Raw genomic sequence first — 25,770 nt, 5'->3', positions numbered from 1 at the left:
GAGAAAATAAAATGATTTTGAGTGCGCTTTATAGTCCGAAAAATATGGTATATTAATGTATCTAGACCAAGGGTATCTTCATCACAAAACATTGGAAGTAACAGCTGTGGCTGTAGGATACCTCTTGATTAGGGTTGGGTATCGTTTGAATTCGAACGATTCCGATTCAGATTCTTTGTTTTGGTTCCGATTCCTGACGATGCTCGATTCCGATTCTTCTTGTACCATGCCAGCATCAATGAATTTGACAGGTAGTCCCTGGAAGGTGGTATGTATTTTGGGTTGAGAGTTTTCACCATATCCCTGCTAACATAAACAAACATGTAATGTTGCTGTTACTGTTTAGCCCACAATCAATTAGCTTAGCTTTAACGTTATTGCTTAACTAACCGTGAATATTGGAGATTCCACCTCTGAAAAGGGATGCAGTCTTTCGACTACGTGCGCAGTGACCTTTCTGTGGCACTCTTCCGTCTGTGGCACCCACATCTTCCCCATTGCCGCTACGGTGAACGGAGTACGCTGAGCACATCGCGGAGCCTGGCTAGCAGGTTGTAAATTTTCTATGAAAAAATATGCCGGCTAATTTGTTAGCTGCCTCAACGTTGGCGCAAAACATATTATTTATTGCATATATATTGTTTTACTTACCGGATTCGGACTGCAGTGCAGTCACCGAGGTGCCAGGCTGTGCGTCGGAGCCGGAGCCAGAGGAAGAGGCAGAGGAGGACGGTCGGCGCAGCGCGTCAAAGACGGGACACGCATTTATTTGTACTCCATGAACTCGGAGGTGCTTCATCATGTTCCAAGTGCACCCTCCTAAGCACAAAACAGTCCTGTCGCACGTGTTACATTTCGCCGATATTTCATTTTTTTTAGAAAAATAAAGCCACACTTTCGACCGCCGACGCCCGCTATCCATGCTTGACTGACTCGCTCGGCTACATAGGCTCGGCTATGCTAACACTTCCGGCGGTGGGCGCTTCTTCGTTGGTGTTCAGCGGCTTCTTCTTCAGGTCGGCGGACTGGGTATCGAAACTAAGAATCGAAATTTAAACTTTTGAACGATTCCGGGAGAATCGGAAAGTTAGTCCCGGTTCCAAGCGATACTCGATACTTGATACCCAACCCTACTCTTGATGGAGTTTTTGTTAATACCACGAGATGGCAGTAGCTGCACTTCAATCACTATCAGCAGCCTTATCTAACTCTGCAGTGCTTTAAACTCAAGCTCTTGGGCTGAAAATTAAATTTTGTTTTACGTGTGCTATGACAAAGATCCTTCCTATATGAACATATTACGTATATGTTATATTTTATGTTTCTACTATGGTACATTTTTAGTCTACTTTAAACCTGCATTATCCTTTCCGTTCTTTGTAACTGAGCTAGTGTGGAACAATTTCCCTTGTGGATCAATACGGTTTGTCTGTCTAAATCTAAGTCTTTCTTCCTTCCTTCCTTCCTTTATTCATGTTAAATTTGTCATACTGTGTCTCTCGCCACACCTACAATTTTTTAAATTGTTTTATTCTATAACATTTTTACCTAAATTAGTTATTTTTAGGCTGATAAAATGGCAAAATCAACTTAAAAACCCAGCAGCCCAAATAACAGTGCGGCTAATATGATTTTTTTTCGCTAACGGCCATCGTTTTTGTCATTCAACAAATAGTTTTCAACACCGATAGAGACACTGAAAAGGTGTGTTATTGTTCGTACTATGGTATTTTCTATTGGACCAGTTCGCTTGGGTGCTGCTCGCTGAAAATGTACTAACTGTTTCATACCTTGAACCGGAAGTGTATGCCGTTTCGTGCACTAATACTGTATAGCGTTTTCTTATCAAAATTATTCTCCATTCATCACTCCACGCAACATTTGTAAGTTCTACAATATAAATAAAACAATTCATACTTACTAAACCATCCTATGTGTTATGTCTGTAGGAGTGTTTTCATGCATATTTGTACGTGCTATCATAATGTTATCAATCAATCATATACGGCATTAGTCACCCGGGAGTAATTCAGATTTTAAGCACAAGCCCATTCAAGAGCATACATTCATTACCGAGAGACAGAACAGAAACGCTGTTGGTTTTTTTCTACTTTGGCACTTGGTGGAGGCGGTTGCATTTTTTCCCCCCCTCCTGTTTCTCCCTGCTTGCTCTTTTTGTCTTGTCTTGTCTATACTTTTTAGAGCCTCTTTCTGTGCTGTCCTCCAAATCCAAACACCAGACATGGAATTGATTAGCTCGACTCTGGACTCAATTTAAAAAAAAAAAGTTTTCGGCGAGAAAAAGAGGTTCTGGGGAGCCTAGCTGCTCTGATGGAACAATTGCTGCGGGGTACGTGAAAGACTCCTGGGAGAAATGGAGAATCATATGCCTCTAAGTGCTTTCTGTCGAAGACATCTGCCTATTTGGAACTGTGATCGGAGGGCATCTGCTGATTGGGCTCGGCATTGCCCTGGTGTATCGTCAAATTCGGAATACGATGGCATCCACTCAAGGAGCCCACATGCTGTTCATCGCAATGGATGGCATGGGTCGAGGTGTGGGATAACAGACTCTGGCAATTTCTGAACTAAATCCTAAGTTGAATCACAATATGGAGAGGCTTATTGAAATGCAAACATTGGATATGAGAGGTCAGAACAGAACAAGCCATAGAAATGTCTGCTTGCTTGAATAAACAACAATCCTAATCTACGTTTTGACTCCCTCGAATGGCCTTGACACTCATACTTGCCAACCTTGAGACCTCTGATTTCAGGGGGTGGGAGGGATGGGGGCGTGGTTGGGGGTGGAGCGAAGGCGTGGTTGGGGGGGGGCGTGGTTAAGAGGGGTCGCGTATAATTCACCAACTTGAGCATTTTATATATATATATATATATATATATATATATATCTCCATCCATCCATCCATTTTCTACCGCTTATTCCCTTTCGGGGTCGCGGGGGGCGCTGGCGCCTATCTTAGCTACAATCGGGCGGAAGGCGGGGTACACCCTGGACAAGTCGCCACCTCATCGCAGGGCCAACACAGACAGACAGACAACATTCACACTCACATTCACACACTAGGGCCAATTTAGTGTTGCCAATCAACCTATCCCCAGGTGCATGTTTTTGGAAGTGGGAGGAAGCCGGAGTACCCGGAGGGAACCCACGCATTCACGGGGAGAACATGCAAACTACACACAGAAAGATCCCGAGGCTGGATTTGAACCCAGGACTGCAGGACCTTCGTATTGTGAGGCAGACGCACTAACCCCCCTGCCACCATATATATATATATGAAATACTTGACTTTCAGTGAATTCTAGCTATATATATTTATTTTATTATATATATAGATAAAAGAAATAGTTGAATCTCCTATCAAATAAACAGTAATACAAACACAGTTCTACTAACTGTACTGTGCTTGCTGGTTACAAAAACACAACAACACTTACCTTTCACTATTTGAGTAACCTTTGTTCTGCCATTTGCGTATTGGCGAGCGATCTCAGAATCCGGGAACATCCTTCACGGATTTGTTGTAGACATGCGCAAATGACAACGGGATGTTGCTTTCAGCTATCAGCATAGCCATCTTTGTCTCAGCATAAGATACACCATCGGGTCGCCATTTTGCGAGGTTGGCCATAATACTGGGTTGTGAACGATGCTGCGCTGCGGACGCTTTGTGCTTCGCTGACTGACCGTTCATGGCTGAGTATACCCGTTCGGCCGCCGTGTTCAATGGAGAAGTCTGTTCTACAGGCAACATACCCCTTCCCCTTCGAACTTTCCTGGATAAACTGAAATTCTTGTTTTCAATCTTTCCGGAACTTGCAAGCGTATTTCTTCATTTTGATCGTCGGAGGTGTAATATATTGGGTTGGAGTCAATAACCAGGCGACGTGATGAAGTTACGTCTCTTTACTGTGGGCTTCAGAACAGACTTCCTAATGCATGTTCCTTGACTGCACTTAAAAGTAGAATATATTTACATTCTATTCTATGTACAGTAGATGGCAGTATTGTCCTGTGTAAGAGGGTCACAACATTGAGTAGGTCTGCATGCAGCTGGAGGGGGCGCGGCCTCCAGCTCTGCCTGAATTTCGGGAGATTTTCAGGAGAAAATTTGTCCCGGGAGGTTTTCGGGAGAGGCGCTGAATTTTCCGGGAGTTTTCGCGAGTCTCCCGGAAAATCCGGGAGGGTTGGCAAGTATGTTGACACTGCTCATAATAGAAGAAGGCTGTTCTGAAAACATCCCCCTAAGTAGCGCTTTTACAGCAGCAATTGGGTTCCGTAGTTCCCACTCCCTCCCCTCTGTTGCAAGTTTTGTTGATTTTATTTAACATGTTTGTGTTATTATGTGGCTATTAGGTTTTTTTTAATCGGCCTCAGTCTGGACCCCCTCTCTAAATTCCAGCCTTTGACTGAATATTTTTTAGCCAACTATCGGCTACCGTTATTAGCATTAGCGAATATGCTAGCACATTTACAAGTGTCTGTGTTAGTATTATTATCTTACAATGGCATTTTCTTTGTATTGTTTCAGTTTCATAAATTCACCAGGGGTTAGGAGGCCCTGGAGAGGTAGCACCTTTGATGTATCTCGGCAGCTGTACTCCTTGTTGAGTAAACGAGCACATTGATCCTCTCCTACTCTCATAACTCTTTCATGTCTGACTCCTCGTGTCAACTCCTGGGCAACTTTGTGAGGAGATGGTGTTGGTACGGCACTATTTGGGCAAAGAGTTCACCAGATTGAACTAACAGCTAAGAACAGGTTCTGTTTCAGGACAAAGTCCACGCACCTGGAGCAAGGCGAGGCCTAAAGGAGGAGGATATTGGCTGAAAGTGGGTTCAATTGCCCGTTAAGGCAACCATTCTAGGAGCAAGAACACTGAAATTAAAGCAAGCCAAATTTGAATGTGCTGGCTTGCCACGGGCATAAGGGCAGCGCATCATGTTATGCTACATTGGCAGGAAACCTTGGAGAATCTTGATGTAGCACTCAACCGTTGGAGTCCCGCCAGGCTGCAAGAGTGTTGGGCCTTAAGCCTCACTGTGGTTCACCCCCTACTGGTGGCCATTGTTGCATTCTATGTTCTGCGGTGGGGCCAGGAAACAGGTGAAAAGGGTAAATGCAATTGACTTTAGTGACAAAAAGACGACAGTGGCACCAGTGGCATTGAGACTGATGCAGTGAAATGCTGAAACACACCTGACAGATAACTTCTGATGAGGATACCAGACCTACCGTGTGGATCAACAAGGGAGACATAAAGGTTGTGTTCTCATATTTAAAAATCACATTCATTCTAAAGTTTTCACAGTGGATACCAAAGGGCGGGCAGAAATCGTTGGAGTTGATACATCGCTGGAAGATAAACACATCCAATTTAGACTGTCCATCAGATCGACAGCTCTCTTTGCATGCAATGCAAGTCCTCCAATTGCTGTTTTTTGGCAAACCGTCGGATCAAAGTTTAGCGCCATGCCACGCCCACATCCTGTCAAAACAAAAACAATTCATCACCCGTCAGAAAAACGCAGAAATGACAGTGAAGTTGGTGATGCTGTGCCTACTACAAATTGGTTTGAACAGGTAAATGCAGAGGGTAATTTCACCACACCTAATGTGTGTGACTATTAGTGGTACTTGAAATATTTTTTTTCAGGGTCTTAAAAAGGCGTCCAAACGTATTGACTTAGATATGACTTAGACAAACCTTATTGATCGACAAGAAAAAAACTCAGCAATTTTAATAGGGCCCTTGAGGCGCTCTGCATCGCCCCTGCAGGACTTGCTCTGCTGCTCGTGCCCTTAAAATGGAAAGTAACGTCGAAGGAATCAAAAAACTGCAGAGAGAGAAGTCACTTGGGCCTGGAGCTGGATGATATGTCGATATATACAATATATCGCGGGTTTGTCTCTGTGCGGTATAGAAAATGACTATATCGTAATATTCGGGTATACGTTCTCACACAGGACTTTCAGCTGAGGGCATTACACTTCAGGCTCTCCTCGCTCTTTCCTGTTTTGCCTTCTCACAGACAAGCAGGCACACATTCTCACATACGTCACACATTACATACACACCCTCGCCTAGCAGAGAGCTAGCGGCATGGCTAACGTTAGCTGCTAACGTAGCCGTATGAGAGAAAGATAACAAATGAAGACTTTATTCCTAATAAAAACAGCAGGGTTTCCATCGTCTGGCAGTGTTTCGGCTTCAAGTGGGAATATGTCGAACAGACAACCGTAATTTGTCAAGTGTGGGGCAAAAGCGTTGCTATAAAACAGGGGTCGGGAACCTTTTTGGCTGAGAGAGCCATACAAGCCAAATATTAAAAAAAATATATCCGTGAGAGCCATATAATTTATTTTTTAAAACTGAATACAACTAAATGCGTGCATTCTTAAGTAAGACCAACATTTTTAGAGTATAATAAGTCTCTTATTCTTTTTAATAACATTGTTATTCTGAAGCTAACCAACAATAAATAAAATACCTCATACCATTAAAGCAACTTTTTGAACAGGTGCGGTAGAAACCGGATGGATGGATTAAAATGCATGAAAATGTTTTATATTTTGAACGTTATTTTTAACACTGTGATTACCAGTGGAATTATTCATTACTTATCGTGTTAAGCAATGTCAGCTAAGATTTATCTGAGAGCCAGATGCAGTCATCAAAAGAGCCGCATCTGGCTCTAGAGCTATAGGTTCCCTACCCCTGCTATAAAAAGTAGCATTACTGCTAATATGTAGCATCATTTGTAAAGTCACTCGCTAGAGAATGAAGAGAATTTCATAACCTTAGTAACATACCACATAGTGAAGGACGAATACTATTTGATTTCCTATTATGCAGCTCATTTTTATTTGACACTTAAAATGTCTCTGACAGTCTTGCAATTTGTGTTTTGGAAATGACTTGAATGTTTGTGCCATTGCTAAATAACTTTAATAAATACATTTTTGTTCAATTGACTTAGTTGTGATTTCCTTCTCTGCATGAAAGTTTAGAAGTAGCATATATGAATGCAGTATGAAGAAGAATATTTTAATGTAGACACATAGAATCATCATACTGCTGTGATTATATGCATCAAGTGTTCATTCAAGGCCAAGGCAAAGACGTTATTTAATATCTATAACGCTGGCTAGCAAAATGCATCAGTGCCACAGACATCGATGGATTTTACAATGATTCCAATACATAAAAAGGAAAAGACAAAACTAAAGCAGATAGCTATAGGCCAATAAGTCTTACCGGCTGGTTTGGAAAGCTAATGAAGCGATTTATTGACAACAGGCTTACATGGTTCCTTGAGAAAGAAAACATCATCTCAGATAAACAGGCAGCATCGATCCACAGTAGACCAAGTTGCCTACGTAGCCCAAGTGGAAGACACTTTACAAGATAAGAAACACATTACAGCAAACTGGATGGACTTTGGAAATGCTAATGAATTAACGTTTGGAAGAACGGCTTGAAATTGAAAATGCACAAATATGAAATCCCAGGTCACATGTGGATATGCCAATACCTCACAAACAGAAAACACACACTAAGTGAAAAGACTATGAAAGATGGCGTGCCCCAAGGTAGAGTCTTCTCTCCTACGTTTTTCTTTATTTTCATAAATTACATCCTTGATGACATTCCAGCATGAATCCGTTGGGCAAACAATGCAGATGACCTTGCCGTCTTGTGTTTAGAGGATTACATCTGGATAGCCTACACAATGAGGATGTAGAAAGCTCTAAAAAAAGATAGAAAGTTGGGGAAAGAAATTTATACCATCTTTAAATCTGACGAACATAGAACTGAAAATCCAGCTGAAAGTAAATGATCAATAACGCCCTAAAGCAAAACACCAACCTACCCAGGGTAGCCTTTGACGCCCGAACAACTTGGAAACACCAGATTGATAAATGTACAGCCAGAGCTCAACTGCAATCCCCTACCTAGATGGAATAAACAAAAAGCAACGTTGGACGATTACACCTATCTCACAGAACAGTACACAGCTATGATCAATACATGACAAAAAGATGTCAACAACATGGTAAAGAACTTTCCAGCAACATTAAAAGCTAATGCAGAAACTATACCCAAGGGAGCCAGGAATCCAGCTGAAATCCACCATCATTCAGTGGCTACCATCCCTATTTTAATTTTCCTGAGGGGACTCTCCTGAAGGAATCTATCTATCTATCCATCTAAATAACTACAAACCTTACTGGACATAAGAACTCCAACATTTGGAAAACCAAGTGAAACACCAGATTAATAAATGTACAGCCAGAGCTCAACTACGACTGGGTCTGATGAAGAAAATATCTGGAACGGCATGTGGAATATGATACGAATATGACCCGTCTTTGAATATGGAACAACAGCTTGTGGTAACAGCCAAGACCAATTTTCAAAAAAATCGCCAGAGAGCAAAACCAAGCATCGAGGACCATTAAATGTGCAATCAAATCAATGCCTATTCAAGACATGGCCACTATCACTGATTTGCGAATAGACAAGATGCCAAGATCCTGCAGCACAACCATGAATTGATTAACGTGGACCCCGACTTAAACAAGTTGAACTTATTCGGGTGTTACCATTTAGTGGTCAATTGTATGGGATATGTACTGAACTGTGCAATCTACTAATAAGGATCTGGAGCCAATTCATGCAATACTTTATAGGTCAGTTTTCAGTCTGCAAAAGTGTTGTCACGAAAGGGGGGTCGCATCTTACTGCGGGGTCGTTCTCCCAGGAAGGCAGACGGACTTGGGCTAAGGAACAAAACTAACGCACAAACAGACTATGAACATAAATCAAACAAAACTTACTTGGCATGGCATGAAGCAAGAAACTGTGGCAAGGCAGGAATAAAGTCAGCACAGAGCAAGAAAAGATCACAATGACGCCAGGCCGACCAACAGAAAAAGACACGCTTAAGTAACACTGACATGATTACATAGGTGCGTGTGTGCCAATGAGCAACAGGTGAAACCAATGGGTAACCATGGAAACAAAACAAGAGAGTGAAAAAAAACAGGAACTTAAAGAGTCCAAAGGCCAAACAGCACCTGGTATTCCTAGGCAGTCTCCCATCCAAGTACTATCCAGGCCAGACACTGCTTAGCTTCGAGAACTAACGAGATTGGGGATGCTCAGGGTAGTATGGCCATAAAAAAACATGATCAGACATGACAAGTGTGAAGACTGTCCCGGTTAACTGTTAAGTTTATTTTCCCATTTGTAGCATCATCAAAACAAAAATGGTGACTATCTACGGTGGTCGAGAAAAGCCATAACAAACGCTAACTCCACGAGACAATGGTGTAATATCTGTTACGTGCGTGTGTGCGTGCGTGTGTGTGCCTTTAAGAGAAGGTGCTCTTGTATAACGTGTGTTTTGATTCCGAGTTTGTTACGGCTTGTTCAGAAACTACTGTTTTCCTTCTCCAATGCCGGGCGTTTTCATTTCACAACTTTCGGCTACAGCAAGTCCGCAAGCCCCAAGAATAGAAACGACACAACACAATGACAAAGTAGCAGCACGACTTTAAACCACAGAAGATTCGGTTGACACAATTGAAGTTTCCGCGACGCACCGACTCCCAGAACACAAGGACAAGTGATTTGATGAGAACTAGATGATTAGAAGAGATGGATGAAGGAGGCTATGTAATTTAGGAAACGAGAGGCCAGCACAATCAACAGGGATGAAGGGGGGGCATACATGCTTCCGCATACCCGGGATGCTGTCTGTCATTAGTTATGCAAGGGAGAAGAACAGATACCGTAGAGCTGGGTTGGGGAACTTTATTTAGCAGGTACTGTTGAAGTGAAGTGAATTATATTTATATAGCGCTTTTCTCTAGTGACTCAAAGCGCTTTACATAGGGAAACCCAATATCTAAGTTACATTTAAACCAGTGTGGGTGGCACTGGGAGCAGGTGGGTAAAGTGCCTTGCCCAAGGACACAACGGCAGTGACTGGGATGGCGGAAGCGGGAATCGAACCTGCAAAATATAATTCACTTCACTTCACTTCACTTCACTACTGTTAAAATGTTGTACTTTTATTGAAAATTCTTTGAATGTTGGCAATGTGAACAGAAAATGTGTCCTCTTGTTAATTCCACCTAAAGTTTTGGTTGTACTTTATTTTAATTCGATATTAATGCATTGGCCAATAATTGTTCAGTGTTTCCCACAGGTCAGGCATCTATTTGTGGTGGTGTGGTCGGGCGGCTTGGGGCGGGGGGGGGTGGTAACGGGGCAGGGGCAGCGGTGGCAGCGGCGGCACTGGTGGCGGCGATGACCAAGAAGAACGCGGAGTTGGAATATATCTACAACACTTTATGTACATATTTATATACATATTTATATAATATTTACATATTTATATAATATGTAACTACAAGCTCCATTCACAGACAGAGTCCCATTGCTTCTATGAGCCAAAAAAATAAAAAATAAATAATAATAATAATAATAATACTTTTTTATTTATTTATTTTTAAAAAACATTTTTTTTATTTGTGGCGGCCGTAATTCTTTCCTGGCGGGCCGCCACAAATAAATGAATGTGTGGGAAACCCTGATGTTGTTTAATTGCTTTGCTTGCATCCATAATTCATGTATACATAATTCGCTTACAAGAAATAACAGGAATATAGGAACCGTATTAACCTGCAGTGTCTAGTATCCACTGTTTATTTCACAGTCACACTGCTTAATTTGTTTTGCTAAACAGTTACTGGATCGATTTCAACTCACGGTATAGTTTTGTATCATATTGTTCTGAAAAAATATTATCGTCCCTAAATTTTATTGGCGACCTCAAATATCGAATCGAATCGTTACTGCTACGGCGCACATGCATACTGCCATTCCCTCCACTGTGAGCGCGGCGACGCGCCTTCACAGCTGGAGGCAATATTCAATCAGCGCACCTGGAATATTCAATCAGCGCACCTGGATTTATTGAGCTTCAGCGGTATAAAGACTCACGCAGCAGACGACCCAGCGCCAGAACGTAGTTCTCTGTTTACATTGTCTCCGTTGCCGTACATGTAGTAGTGAGGTGTGCGCCTCACTTCTCTGGCTCTCCCCTGACTGCCCTTCCTCGATCCTCGACTTGCCTCATTTTTGGACGCCTTTCTACAGCCCCCCACAAACCTCGCCGGCCCCTTTGGACTTGTTCGCCGCTACAACCAACACATGAATTAACTAACGTGGACCCCAACTTAAACAAGTTGAAAAACCTATTCGGGTGTTACAATTTGGTGGTCAATTGTACGGAATATGTACTGTATTGCGCAATTTACAAATAAAAGTCCCAATCACTCAATCATTTGCAACAACCCCTGGTAAATACTATCTGGTTAGTTCCTGCACATAATCTAGCATGCACACACATAGTAGCATACGCACTACACTCACTCATCAAAAGCTCCAAAAAACCTGTTGAGCGAGACTTCCTGTGTCGTGCCGTCTCCTTCCCCCTTTTCTTACTTAACAGATGCACTTCTAGTAAAAACACATTTACAAAATTGTTCATATCTGCGGCATATGTAGCTATTATATGTAAACTAGGGGTGTGGGAACAAATCGATTCGAATTTGAATCACAATTCTCACGTTGTGCCATTCAGAATCGATTCTCTTTTTTTTTTTAATCGATTTTTATTTTTTTATTTTTTTATCAATCCACAGCAATACCATAACAATGCAATCCAAATCCAAATCCAAACCTGACCCAGCAACACTCAGAACTGCAATAAACAGAGCAATTGAGGAGACACAAACACGACAAAGAACAAACCAACAGTAGTAAAACAAAAATGAATATTATCAACAAAAGTATCAATATTCATTATAATTTCAGCATGGCAGTGATTAAAAATCCCTCATTGACATTATCATTAGACATTTATAAAAATAAAAAAAAGAACAATAGTGTCACAGTGGCTTACACTTGCATCGCATCTCATAAGCTTGACAACACACTGTGTCCAATGTTTTCCCAAAGATAAAATAAGTCATACTTTTGGTTCGTTTAATAGTTGAAACAAATTTACATTATTGCAATCAGTTGATAAAACATTGTCCTTTACAATTATAAAAGCTTTTTTTAATTTTAAAATTAATTTTTAAATTTTTTCCAAGAGATTCGAATTAGCTAGTTTTTCTCTTCTTTTTTTCGGTTGAGTTTTGAATTTTAAAGAGTCGAAATTTAAGATAAACTATGCTTCAAAATTAAATTTTTCCTTTTTTCTCCTCTTTTAAACCTTTCATCCATCCATCCATCCATCCATCTTCTTCCGCTTATCCGAGGTCAGGTCGCGGGGGCAACAACCTAAGCAGGGGAACCCAGACTTCCCTTTCCCCAGCCACTTCGTCTAGCTCTTCCCGGGGGATCCCGAGGCGTTCCCAGGCCAGCCGGGAGACATAGTCTTCCCAACGTGTCCTGGGTCTTCCCCGTGGCCAGCGGAGGAAACTCATTTCGGCCGCTTGTAGCCGTGATCTTATCCTTTCGGTCATGGCCCAAAGCTCATGACCATAGGTGAGGATGGGAACGTAGATCGACCGGTAAATTGAGAGCTTTGCCTTCCGGCTCAGCTCCTTCTTCACCACAACGGATTGATACAACGTCCGCATTACTGACCTTTCAATAAATTGTTTTATTCATCGTTTGTTCTCTACAAAAAACCTTCCGTAGAAGGAAAAAAAATGTACGACGGAATGACAGACACAAATACCCATTTATATATACATATATAGAAGGTAAACTGAGCAGATTGGCTATTTCTGGCAGTTTGTTTAGGTGTGTGTCAAACTGGTAGCCCTTGGCATTAATCAGTACCCAAGAAGGGGCTCTTGGTTTCAAAAAGGTTGGTGACCCCTGCTCTGACAGTTGTAAAAATTATTGAAAACTCAAGACAGCCATGACGTTATGTTTCTTAGAAGTGTATGTAAACTTTTGACCACGACTGTATTCGCAGGTCAAATGTAGACATTTGAGGTGCTCTCCAAGGTTCTCATAGTCATCATTGTCACTAGCGTCCCACTGGGTGTGAGTTTTCCTTGCCCTTATGTGGGTTCTTCTGAGGATGTCGTAGTCGTAGTGGTTTGTGCAGCCCTTTGAGACGTGTGATTTAGGGCTATATAAATACACATTGATTGATTGATTGATTTTACAAAAAATTTACTACTCGCTTGCATGTCAGCAGACTGGGGTAGATCATGCTGAAATCCTATGTATTGAATGATTAGAGAATCCTTTTAAATCGGGAAAAAAATCGTTTTTGAATCGAGAATCATGTTGAATTAACACAAAATTGATTTTGAATCGAAGCGTGACTCCCAGAATCAATATTGAATCGAATCATGGGACACCCAAAGATTCGCAGCCCTAATGTAAACATTTTTATTTCTTCTAAAATTTGGTGGGTGCAGCCTAAACAATGGTGCACTCTTTTGCACGAAAAGTACAGTAATAATTGATTTAAAATTCTGGATTTGCAAAAATGTGTCAATTAACCGCAATAAACGAGTGATGACTGTACAATGAACTCATCAGCCGTGTTAATGCTGACCGAGCAGTTAGTTTTTTACCGCCATGGTTCCGTTGCTGCCCTGCACACATACGTGTCAGTAAACGATCACGTGACAGGTACATTTTCTATGAGTAAAACAATCAAAACATCATTCTCCCACTGCTTTTCGTGCTCGGCTCTAGCGACAGTCCTCTTCAGCTTTCATATTATTCAACTGATTCCCTGGGTGGATTCTCAGATGTCCCTTATACAAACTTGTCACTCCACACTGTGGAATTCAGGCGTTGGAGATGCTGACCACGTTTCGTTGGGTTTTGATCACATAAACGCTGCAGGCGGGTGGTGTGGAGCGGGGGAAGAAGACGAGGCGGGGGCTTTGCTGTAGTGACTCTGAGCTGTCAAGGTTCATTGGAGGTCTTCTCCGCATCTAACATGGTGCATGTGGCTGTGTGCTGTTATTCACATCGATCATGTCATGTGTTCATATCCATGTTGGTATTTACCGGCATTTACAGTGTGACACAGTGCAGCACTAGTGTCTATCGATTGCATTCCCACCGGGGAGTTTTGTGGCGTCAACCACTATAAAAGAAAACCAATTTCTGTTGCTTGTTTTCCTAAATGGCCTCTGACTTGATTATGCCGGGGTGGAAGTAATTTCACGATTGATCCATACAACTGCTCTCTTGCTGCTCCTTAACAGTAAGCTGGCTTTGTGCATGTGTGTGTGCAGGCGTGTGTGTGTGCGTGTGCGTGTGCGTGTGTGTGTGTGTGTGAGAGTGTGTTTCTTGTATTTGGGGACAAGTTAGGACATAAATCACGGTCCCAATATGGAAAACAATTGCATCTAGTAAAGAATGTCTCATTTGCACCGCTGGTGGTGAAATCTCTCAAAATTAGGGTGGTCCCAAAAAGAAGGGATTTTTCAAATTGACTGTGTCGGTTCCAAAAAAGTGCCTTCCCTTAGTTCAACATATGAAATAACAAGTGTGTGTAAACATTTGAAGTGCTCCCCCTCTGGCCAATATATTTAATAACAAGTGTGTGTAAGAAACTGAAATGCGCCCCCCTTTGGCCAAAATGAATGATAAAATCAAAATAAATATGTATATAGCGACATACTGTAATAACTTCAAGTAAATAACGAGGATTAAAAATCAATTATGAACAAAAAAGAATAGGGTTTTTTTCTCACAATGTGTCGACTTTTTTCTTATAAAATTGGGAACAATTTCTTATAGTCTTTCTGTTTCTGTAAAATTGCAACTATTTTCTTGTAAAATTATTACTTTTTTGTAAGATTATTACTTTTTAATGCAAAATGGTGACATTTGTCATATAAAATTCTGACGTATCACAATATAACTAATTTTTTTGTTGTTCTTGTATATTTGATGAGTAAAAGTGTTGCCAAGTAAAATTCCCATTACTATTATATTGCCAACATTTTTAAGTTTTCTTAAATAATGTGGCTTTTGTCAAGTAAAATTAAGATTTTTCATTAAAATGCCTAAATTTTAAGCTTTTTTTTGTAAAATTGCAACTGTTATTGAGTAAAATTTCAAATTTTATCATAATATTGCAAAAATGTACAGTTTTTATTGTCATATTTTCACTTGCGTGAAGTAAAATTACGACTTGTATTATAATTATAGTTTTTCTAATGAAGTTCCAACTCATTTTTCACAAGTGTTTTATTTGCAGAGTTTGTACATATTGTTGTTGAAAATACACGTCTTTACATATCTAATAAAGGGTGGTCCTAAAGAGGTAGGCATTTTTTTGAAGTCTCAAGAAGGTAACACATACACGAATGTGTGTGTGTGTGTGTGTGTGTGTGTGTTAGTGTGCGTGTGTGCGTGTTCTTGTATTTCTTGTATTTGGGGACAAGTTAGGAAATAAATGACGGTCCCAATATGGAAAACAATTGCATCTAGTAAAGAATGTCTCATTTGCACCCCTGGTGGTGAAATCTCTCAAAATTAGGGTGGTCCCAAAAAGGAGGGATTTTTCAAAGTGACTGTGTCGGTTTTAAAAAAGTGCCCTCACTCTGTTCAACATATGAAATAACAAGTGTGTGTAAAAATTCGAAGTGCTCCCCCTCTGGCCAACATATTTAATAACAAGTGTGTGTAAGAAACTGAAATAGGTGACATTTGTCATATAAAATTCTGACGTATCACAATATTGCCAATTTTTTTGTTCTTCTTGTAAATTTGATTTACTATTATACAAATGCCAACATTTTTAAGTTTTCTTAAATAATGTGGCTTTTGTCAAGTAAAATTAAGATTTTTCATTAAAATGCCTAAATTTTAAGCTTTTTTTGTAAAATTGCGACTGTTATTGAGTAAAACTTCAACTTTTATCATAATATTGCACAAATGTTCAGTTTTTATTGTAAAATTTGGACTTGCGTAAAGTAAAATTACGACTTTTATTATAATTATAGTTTTTCTAATGAAGTTCCAACTCATTTTTCGCAAGTGTTTTATTTGCAGAGTTTGTACATATTGTTGTTGAAAATACACATCTTTATATATCTAGTAAAGGGTGGTCCTAAAGAGGTAGGAATTTTTTTGAGGTCTCAAGAAGGTAACACATACACAAATGTGTGTGTGTGTGTGTGTTGGTGTGTGTGTGTTCTTGTATTTCTTGTATTTGGGGACAAGTTAGGACATAAATGACGGTCCCAATATGGAAAACAATTGCATCTAGTAAAGAATGTCTCATTTGCACCCCTGGTGGTGAAATCTCTCAAAATTAGGGTGGTCCCAAAAAGGAGGGATTTTTCAAATTGACTGTGTCGGTTTTAAAAAGTGCCCTCCCTCTGTTCAACATATGAAATAACAAGTGTGTGTAAAAATTTGAAGTGCTCCCCCTCTGGCCAACATATTTAATAAGTGTGTGTAAGAAACTGAAATGCGCCCCCCTTTTGCCAAAATGAATAATGAAATAAAAATAAATATGTATATAGCGACATACTGTAATAACTTCAAGTAAATAATGAGGATTAAAAATCAGTTACAAACAAAAAAGAATTGTTTTTTTTCTCACAATGTGTCGACTTTTTTCTTATAATATTGGGAACAATTTCTTATAGTCTTTCTGTTTCTGTAATATTGCAATATTTTCTTGTAAGATTATTACTTTTTAATGCAAAATGGTGTCATTTGTCATATAAAATTCTGACATATCACAATATTGCCAATTTTTTTGTTGTTCTTGTAAATTTGTTGAGTAAATGTGTTGTCAAGTAAAATTCCTATTACTATTATATTATTGCAAGCATTTTTAAGTTTTCTTAAAAAATGTGACTTTTGTCAATTAAAATTAAGATTTTTCATAAATGCCTAAATTTTAAGCTTTTTTTGTAAAATTGCGACTGTTATTGAGTAAAATTTAAACTTTTATCATAATATTGCACAAATGTTCAGTTTTTATTGTAAAATTTTGACTTGGGTAAAGTAAATCAGCAATCGGGCGGAAGGCGGCGTACACCCTGGACAAGTCGCCACCTCATCGCAGGCCCAACACAGATAGACAGACAACATTCACACTCACATTCACACTCTAGGGACCATTTAGTGTTGCCAATCAACCTATCCCCAGGTGCATGTCTTTGGAAGTGGGAGGAAGACGGAGTACCCGGAGGGAACCCACGCATTCACGGGGAGAACATGCAAATTCCACACAGAAAGATCCCGAGCCCGGGATTGAATCCCAGACTACTCAGGACCTTCGTATTGTGAGGCACACGCACTAACCCCTCTTCCACCGTGAAGCCCAGGGTTCTGTTTACTCGCTAAATATAAGTCGGCAACGTTGATCCATCCTTTCATTGCCTGGAAGGCCAGGTGTGTTATAGTGTGTTGACGAGCATGGGCGGCTCGCATCAGATCTAGTCATGGCAATCCGAAATGTATTTAATAAACTATTAAATGCAATTTTGGTCGACATTGCGTGTGAATGCTGAAAAGCCAAACTGAATTGTTAACAGCATGCTAGCCAGTAGGGCTGGGCCATATGGACGAAAAAGTATATCTCAATATATTTTTACTTAAACTCCATATTCAATTTATATCTCGGTATATTTTATATAATATATATTATATGTATATTATATTACATAATATTTATATTATATTTACATGCACCTGGGGATAAGTTGATTGGCAACACTAAATTGGCTCTAGTGTGTGAATGTGAGTGTGAATGTTGTCTGTCTATCTGTGTTGGCCCTGCGATGAGGTGGCAACTTGTCCAGGGTGTACACCGCCTTCCGCCCGATTGTAGCTGAGCTAGGCGCCAGCGACACCAAAAGGGAATAAGCGGTAGAAAATGGATGGATGGATATTTATTTTATATATATACTCAGAGGCCTAGTGGGTCGAGTGTCCGCCCTGAGATCGGTAGGTCGTGAGTTGAAACCCCAGCTGAGTCATACCAAAGACTATAAAAATGGGACCCATTACCTCCCTGCTTGGCACTTAGCATTAAGGGTTGGAATTGGGGGTTAAATCACCAAAAATAATTCCCGGGCGCGGCAACGCTGCTGCTCACTGCTCCCCTCACCTCCCAGGGGGTGATCAAGGGGGATGGGTCAAATGCAGAGAATAATTTCGCCACACCGAGTGTGTGTGTGACAATCATTGGTGCTTTAACTTTAACTTTTTTTTCCGGTGAAAGTATACATATAAATATATTCACTTTTGAGGGATATTCAGTGAAATTGAACTGAATGACAACTGTACACAGTCAGTGGCACTTTTATTAATTCAGTTAGTCAAGATGGGTATTAACAGCACAGCAAATAAGTGGTTTAAGTAGCACAGAATTTTATAACATAAATAAAATAGAAAAAAAAACCCTCCACATTAAAGAAATAACATAGCTGTGCAAATAATACAAAATGTATCAAATTCAGATAAAAAAAAAATATATATTGCAGGCAGGCACTTTGTTATTTCCCTTCCCGGTTTGATAACCCGCCCTATCTTGCCTCTGATTGGCCCATCCCTAACCAATCGTGACTCATCTTAGTGTCATGTCTTTTAATCCTGTGTTGTTTGGCTATGTTCTGGTTTTTTTTTTCAGTCCCTTGTTTTGTCACCATGACTACCAATCAGTTCACCTGTCCTCACGACTCACGCACCTGTTTTCAATCACCACATCAGTATTCAAGCTTGTCATTTCCAGCCAGTCCTTCTGGCGTCATTGTGTTCGTTCCATGCTCTCTTCTTGCCACAGTAAGTCAAACTTGTTTTTCATGCCACGGTTCATGCTGTTCTTTTCAAGTCAGAGTAAGCCTTGTTTGCGTTATCCATCCATCCATCCATTTACTACCGCTTATTCCCTTTTTTGGGGTCGCGGGGGGCGCTGGCACCTATCTCAGCTACAATCGGGCGGAAGGCGGGGTACACCCTGGACAAGTCGCCACCTCATCGCGTGTTCATAGTTTATGTTAAAGTCTTAGTTTTGTTTCTTTAGCCAAGTTGTGCCTCCACAGTGAGCGCATTTTTGTTTGTACCTTTTTTGGTCACAATTAAATCATGTTTTTCAGTGAACGCCATGTGTCGAGTAGTCCGTCTGCCTTTCTGGGAGAACGACACCGCAGGAAGTTGCTTCCCCCCCCAATATGACACATAGTAAACAACCAACCTATCATGGATGTTCTTATACGTGTAAGCACGTCTTGGAAGGAGGAAGGGGAGGGGTTTAGTATCCTGTGGAGGGGAGCGGGGGAGAACAAGGGACACAAAAAATAAGCGGCGTTTAGTCGTTCAATCAATCAATCAATCAATCAATGTTTATATAGCCCTAAATCACAAATGTCTCAAAGGGCTGCACAAGCCACAACGACATCCTCTGTTCAGATCCCACATCAGGGCAAGGAAAAAATCAACCCAGTGGGATGACAATGAGAAACCTTGGAGAGGACCGCAGATGTGGGTGACCCCACCCTCTAGGGCGACCGGTGCAATGGACGTCGAGTGGGTCTAGCATAATATTGTGAAAGTCCAGTCCATAGTGGATCCAACATAATGGTGAGAGTCCAGTCCATAGTGGATCTAACATAATGGTGAGAGTCCAGTCCATAGTGGATCTAACATAATAGTGAGAGTCCAGTCCATAGTGGATCTAACATAATAGTGAGAGTCCAGTCCATAGTGGATCTAACATAATAGTGAGAGTCCAGTCCATAGTGGATCCAACATAATAGTGAGAGTCCAGTCCATAGTGGATCCAACATAATAGTGAGAGTCCAGTCCATAGTGGATCCAACATAATAGTGAGAGTCCAGTCCATAGTGGATCCAACATAATAGTGAGAGTCCAGTCCATAGTGGATCCAACATAATAGTGAGAGTCCAGTCCATAGTGGATCCAACATGATAGTGAGAGTCCAGTCCATAGTGGATCCAACATGATAGTGAGAGTCCAGTCCATAGTGGATCCAACATGATAGTGAGAGTCCAGTCCATAGTGGATCCAACATGATAGTGAGAGTCCAGTCCATAGTGGATCCAACATGATAGTGAGAGTCCAGTCCATAGTGGATCCAACATGATAGTGAGAGTCCAGTCCATAGTGGATCCAACATGATAGTGAGAGTCCAGTCCATAGTGGATCCAACATAATAGTGAGAGTCCAGTCCATAGTGGATTTAACATAATAGTGAGAGTTCAGTCCATAGTGGGGCCAGCAGGAGACCATCCCGAGCGGAGACCGATGCACAGGTGAGCGGTCCACCCCGGGTCCCGACTCTGGACAGCCAGCACTTCATCCATGGCCACCACTTTAACGTGAAATAAATCATATCGATATTATATTTTCTTAATTCATCCATCCATCTATTTTCTACCGCTTATTCCCTTTTGGGGTCACGGGGGGCGCTGGCGCCTATCTCAGCTGCAATCGGGCGGAAGGCGGGGTACACCCTGGACAAGTCGCCATCTCATCGCAGGGCCAACACAGATAGACAGACAACATTCACACTCACATTCACACACTAGGGCCAATTTAGTGTTGCCAATCAACCTATCCCCAGGTGCATGTCTTTGGAAGTGGGAGGAAGCCGGAGTACCCGGAGGGAACCCACGCATTCACGGGGAGAACATGCAAACTCCACACAGAAAGATCCCGAGCCTGGGATTGAACCCAAGACTGCAGGACCTTCATATTGTGAGGCAGATGCACTAACCCCTCTTCCACCGTGAAGCCCATTTTCTTAATTCATATCTTGTTTAAAAATATATTGATATATTTTACAAACTCGATATATCGACCAGCCCTACGAGCCAGGTAATAACAAAATATGACTCTTGGATGTACACATGTCAATGAGGAATTAAAGGCTTACATGCTAATGTTAGCATGCTAATAGGGAAATTACAAAATATTTTACCTGTAAAAATGTGTTGAAAAGCTAATATTGGCATCCAAAGTATCAAATAACATTAGCAAGGAATATTTTGACTTTGGAATGGTTTTAATCGGTTAAGAAGTATGTTAAAAGTGAACATTTAAAAAAAAAAAAAAAAAATACAGTCCAATTCGAATGGATACAATTTACCAGAAAATTCCTAACATATTAAAATGGTAGCTTGTGTGTCATGAATAAGCTGAACATTTTCAAGGTAGAATGGTGTCAATGGGAAGAACATGTGGAAGGAGAATAATTTGAATAAAATATGTGTGAAGGCTCAGCATATGTATTCTCCAGTTTGAGGACGACTACCATTTTTCAGAACTCAAACACAAGGCGACCTGTCTTTTTCCGACCTTATTCAATTGGAAACATTCCATCCTAAATTTGCCATTTCCGCCACAGACACTTTTGTGTGCAGTTATATTTGGCATGTTATCAAGTTTTTTGCCTTATATTTGGTAAATGTGCCATCTATTTACCTGTTCAGTGGCGAGTGAGTTGTGAGTTCAAACCCCGGCTGAGTCATACCACAGACTATAAAAATGATTTGATTTCCAGCCATCCATTTTCTACCGCTTGGCCTTTTTGGGTTCGCGGGGGGTGTGGTGCCTATCCCAATCCAATCCACTTTATTTATATAGCACATTTAAACAACAATGACGTTTCCAAAGTGCGGCACAGCCATGTTAAAAACAATATTAATAAAACAATATTATACTCCAATAATTACTGAATAAAAACAAAAAAGAAATAAATGTAAAACCAATATAAAAAACCCCAATATAAAAACAAATATGATTAAGCTGCATCCGGGCGGGAGGTGGCTTAGACCCTGGACAAATCACCATCTCATCGCAGGGCCAACACAGATAGACAGACAACATTCACACACGGGGGATTTATATTTTTATATTTATTAAGGATCACCATTAGCTGGTTGAAAAAACAACCCACTAGTCTTCTTGGGGTCCACAAACTCAATACAATTACAAGTAAAAGCATATAATTGTAACTACACAATACTGAAACAAATAAAAGCATCAACAAGCAAACAATTTAAAAGTCACATTATATTAATTACCATATAAATATAACTATCCATCCATCCATCCATCTTCTTCCGCTTTTCCAAGGTCGGGCCACGGGGGCAGCAGCCTAAGCAGGGAAACCCAGACTTCCCTCTCACCAGCCACTTCGTCTAGCTCCTCCCGGGGGATCCCGAGGCGTTCCCAGGCCAGCCGGGAGACATAGTCTTCCCAACGTGTCCTGGGTCTTCCCCGTGGCCTCCTACCGGTCGGACGTGCCCTAAACACCCCCCCCGGGAGGCGTTCGGGTGGCATCCTGACCAGAGGCCCAAACCACCTCACCTGGCTCCTCTCGATGTGGAGGAGCAGCGGCTTTACTTTGAGTTCCTCCCGGATGGCAGAGCTTCTCACCCTATCTCTAAGGGAGAGCCCTGGCACCCGGCGGAGGAAACTCATTTCGGGCGCTTGTACCCGTGATCTTATCCTTTCGGTCATGACCCAAAGCTCATGACCATAGGTGAGGATGGGAACGTGGATCGACCGGTAAATTGAGAACTTTGCCTTCCGGCTCAGCTCCTTTTTCACCACAACGGATCGGTATAACGTCCGCATTACTGAAGACGCCGCACCGTTCCGCCTGTCAATCTCACGATCCACTCTTCCCTCACTCGTGAACAAGACTCCTAGCTACTTGAACTCCTCCACTTTGGGCAGGGTCTCCTCCCCAACCCGGAGATGGCACTCCACCCTTCTCCGGGCGAGAACCATGGACTCGGACTTGGAGTCCATGGTTATATAAATATAACTACACTATAAAAAAAAAAAAAAAAATAATCAACAAGCAAAAAATTTACAGTCACATTATATTAATTACCATATAAATATAGCTACACAATACAAAAATCATCAACAAGCAAACTAATTTACAGACTCATACAAATGGGACCCGTTACCTCCCTGCTTGGCACTCAGAAGGGTTGCAATTGGGGGTTAAATCACTAAAATGATTCCCGAGCGTGGCCGCCGCTGCTGCTCACTGCTCCCCTCACCTCCCTGGCGCTGAACATGGGGATGGGTCAAATGCAGAGGGCACTTTCACCACTCCTAGTGTGTGTGTGACTATCGTTGGGACTTTAACTTTATCCAATGTTAAAGTATTTGTCGGTACAGAATGCTACAAGAATATTGATGTCATTAGGAGTTATTATATGCCAGCTGCACAAAACTACCACCGTCGTCAATCATAAACATTGACACTAACATTGCGTTGATTTTGGTGTGTTTTTTCCCCCCGCAACCAGGTCGCTTGAAAGGAAGTTGCAGAGACCAATACTTGCCAAATCTCGCACACTACCCAGCATCCCCCAGTCCCCTCGGGTGTCCAGGCTCCATCACTCTGATCTCACTGGCGGAAGTCCCTCCCGCAGGAAGACCCCAGCCCTTGCCAGCAGCAACCCGAAGGCCTGCACGTTGCCCCCTGCAGGTAGGCACAGCATGCTGCTTGTCATTGCGTTGGCGTCTTTGAAGCATGTGGCTTCCGTGCACTTTGTTTGATTTGACGATGACAAGGTGTCATGATCATGTTCTCGTGATAAAAGGACTCTGCAGTGGATAGAAGTGAGATACATACATACATACATACATACATCCTCCTTGCAGCACAACCAGTCTAGACCAGGGGTGTCCAAACTTTTTCCACTGAGGGCCGCAGACTGAAAAATCAAAGTATGTGAGGGCCATTTTGATATTTTTCTTTTTTAAAAGCAATACAATAGTTTTTTTTTACCTTTTATGGCTTTTTTTCAAGTTTGGTTTGTTAGAAATAAGTCCATGCATCCATTTGCTACCGCTTATTCCCTTTGGGGTCGCGGGGGGCGCTGGTGCCTATCTCAGCTACAATCGGGCGGAAGGTGGGCTACACCCTGGACAAGTCCCAACCTCATCGCAGGGCCAACACAGATAGACAACATTCACACTAATATTCACACACTATGGCCAATTTAGTGTTGCCAATCAACTAGGGGTGTAACGGTACGTGTATTTGTATCGAACCGTTTCGGTACGGGGGTTTCGAACAAGTTCGGAAGCAGAAGTCTTCACAAGCTGCTCTGCTTTCTGCCTCATTGTCCTGCCCACACAACCATCTGATTGGTTACATACAAAGCCAATCAGCAGTGCGTATTCAGACTTCAGAACGATGTAGTCAATGCTTTAGCGTCGAGCAGATATTCGTCTAGCAGGGGAGGAGCGGACTCTACCCAAATAATAATAAACACTTCCCAGTCACAACTATTACAAACATCACTATGAGCCCGTTGACCTTCTAGAAACTTAAACTGCAGCTTAGCTCGCTCACTGTATAGGCTTGAGACGAAGGCTAATTAGCTTTTAGCGTAACATTAGCTCATTTTGCTGTGTGTGTGAGAGTGTGTGCGCGTGTGCGCGTGTGCGCGTGTGCGCGCGTGTGTGTGTGTGTGTGTGTGTGTGTGTGTGTTTTAGGGGCAGCAAAGCCCTGTCTGTCTGTCTGTTATTTCATTGAACTCCATTGTGTTTAGGGATGAATAGTCTCTCCTATTGCAATTGTACTATTTTTCAGCTATAGTTACATGAATCATTAGTAATGTAGCAGCCTAGTTTTGAATGGCAGAGTCCCTGCTATCACATGTTGATAAAAATACAACATTTACATAATAAAAGTCAACTACAGGCTTCCCAAATGCTGTAATAAATTAAGCATGATGAGTTGACATTAAACAGTTTCAATGGAAACTGTTTAATGTTAAACTTTTTATATGTAGATGAAAGGTTTTTTCATTTTATTTAATCAAAGCAACAACTTGAGACAGTTTAATGTGGATTAACGTGGGCAGAATTATTATAGTGTTCCCAATGTTAAAAGGATAAAGCCATTGTTTACAAATTTGGTAAATAAATAACCAAAAAATTTATATTTTGATTTCTTACTGTACCGAAAATGAACCGAACTGTGACCTCTGAACCGAGGTACGTACCGAACTGAAATTGGTGTGTACCGTTACACCCCTACAATCAACCTATCCCCAGGTGCATGTCTTTGGAAGTGGGAGGAAGCCGGAGTACCCGGAGGGAACCCACGCAGTCACGGGGAGAACATGCAAACTCCACACAGAAAGATCCCGAGCCTGGGATTGAACCCAGGACTACTCAGGACCTTCGTATTGTGAGGCAGAGACACTAACCCCTGTCCCACCGTGAAGCCCTAAAAATAAGTCATACATTATTATTATTTTCATTTAACGCTTGAATCTCCAGATCAACTTCAGGTCTGTCTGTCGTTATAAAAAAAATGTAAATTCATTTTTTTATGTTTATGGCCTTTATGTCAAAACCCTTATTGATATGGCAAACACACAAACTATGCAGCATTTTCCCCCAAAACATTTCAAAGTGGAATATTTGTCGTGAAGTAATTGGAACCCTAAATAGGTCAATAATTCTTAATAAAAAAGAATAAGTGTTGAAAATAAGCCGAATGCATATTTATATATTTTTAACTTTTAACGCTTAAGTCTGTGGATATCTTGATTATAATATTTTATCATTTTTTTCATACTTTTTGTTTGTTTGATGCCTTTTTTGTGAAAGAAAACTTTGTTTTGCACAAAATATGCAATATTATCCCCTCAAAATATTTGAAAGTGAAATTGTTCCAGTGAAGTAATTGGAGCCTTCAGCAGGTTAATAACA

General features: G+C 41.2%; 1 protein-coding gene across 3 annotated transcripts in view; it reads left to right on the top strand.

Moving 5' to 3' along the window:
* LOC133558157 (ankyrin repeat and fibronectin type-III domain-containing protein 1-like) overlaps positions 1–25,770 on the top strand; it is a 447,422-nt gene that overhangs the window by 87,876 nt on the left and 333,776 nt on the right. For 2 of the 3 annotated variants that reach the window (XM_061909322.1, XM_061909323.1), the window contains one exon: positions 23,346–23,527. In XM_061909322.1, the coding sequence (XP_061765306.1) occupies positions 23,346–23,527 (182 nt within the window). Of the gene's footprint in view, positions 1–18,735; positions 18,838–23,345; positions 23,528–25,770 lie in introns of those variants that run through there. The other variant, XM_061909324.1, reaches the window with a different exon arrangement.

This window comes from Nerophis ophidion, linkage group LG08 (genome assembly GCF_033978795.1).
Source record: "Nerophis ophidion isolate RoL-2023_Sa linkage group LG08, RoL_Noph_v1.0, whole genome shotgun sequence".
Lineage (NCBI taxonomy): Eukaryota > Metazoa > Chordata > Actinopteri > Syngnathiformes > Syngnathidae > Nerophis > Nerophis ophidion.
Note: the sequence above shows the minus strand (reverse complement) of the source record. Positions and strands in the feature narration are given on the sequence as shown.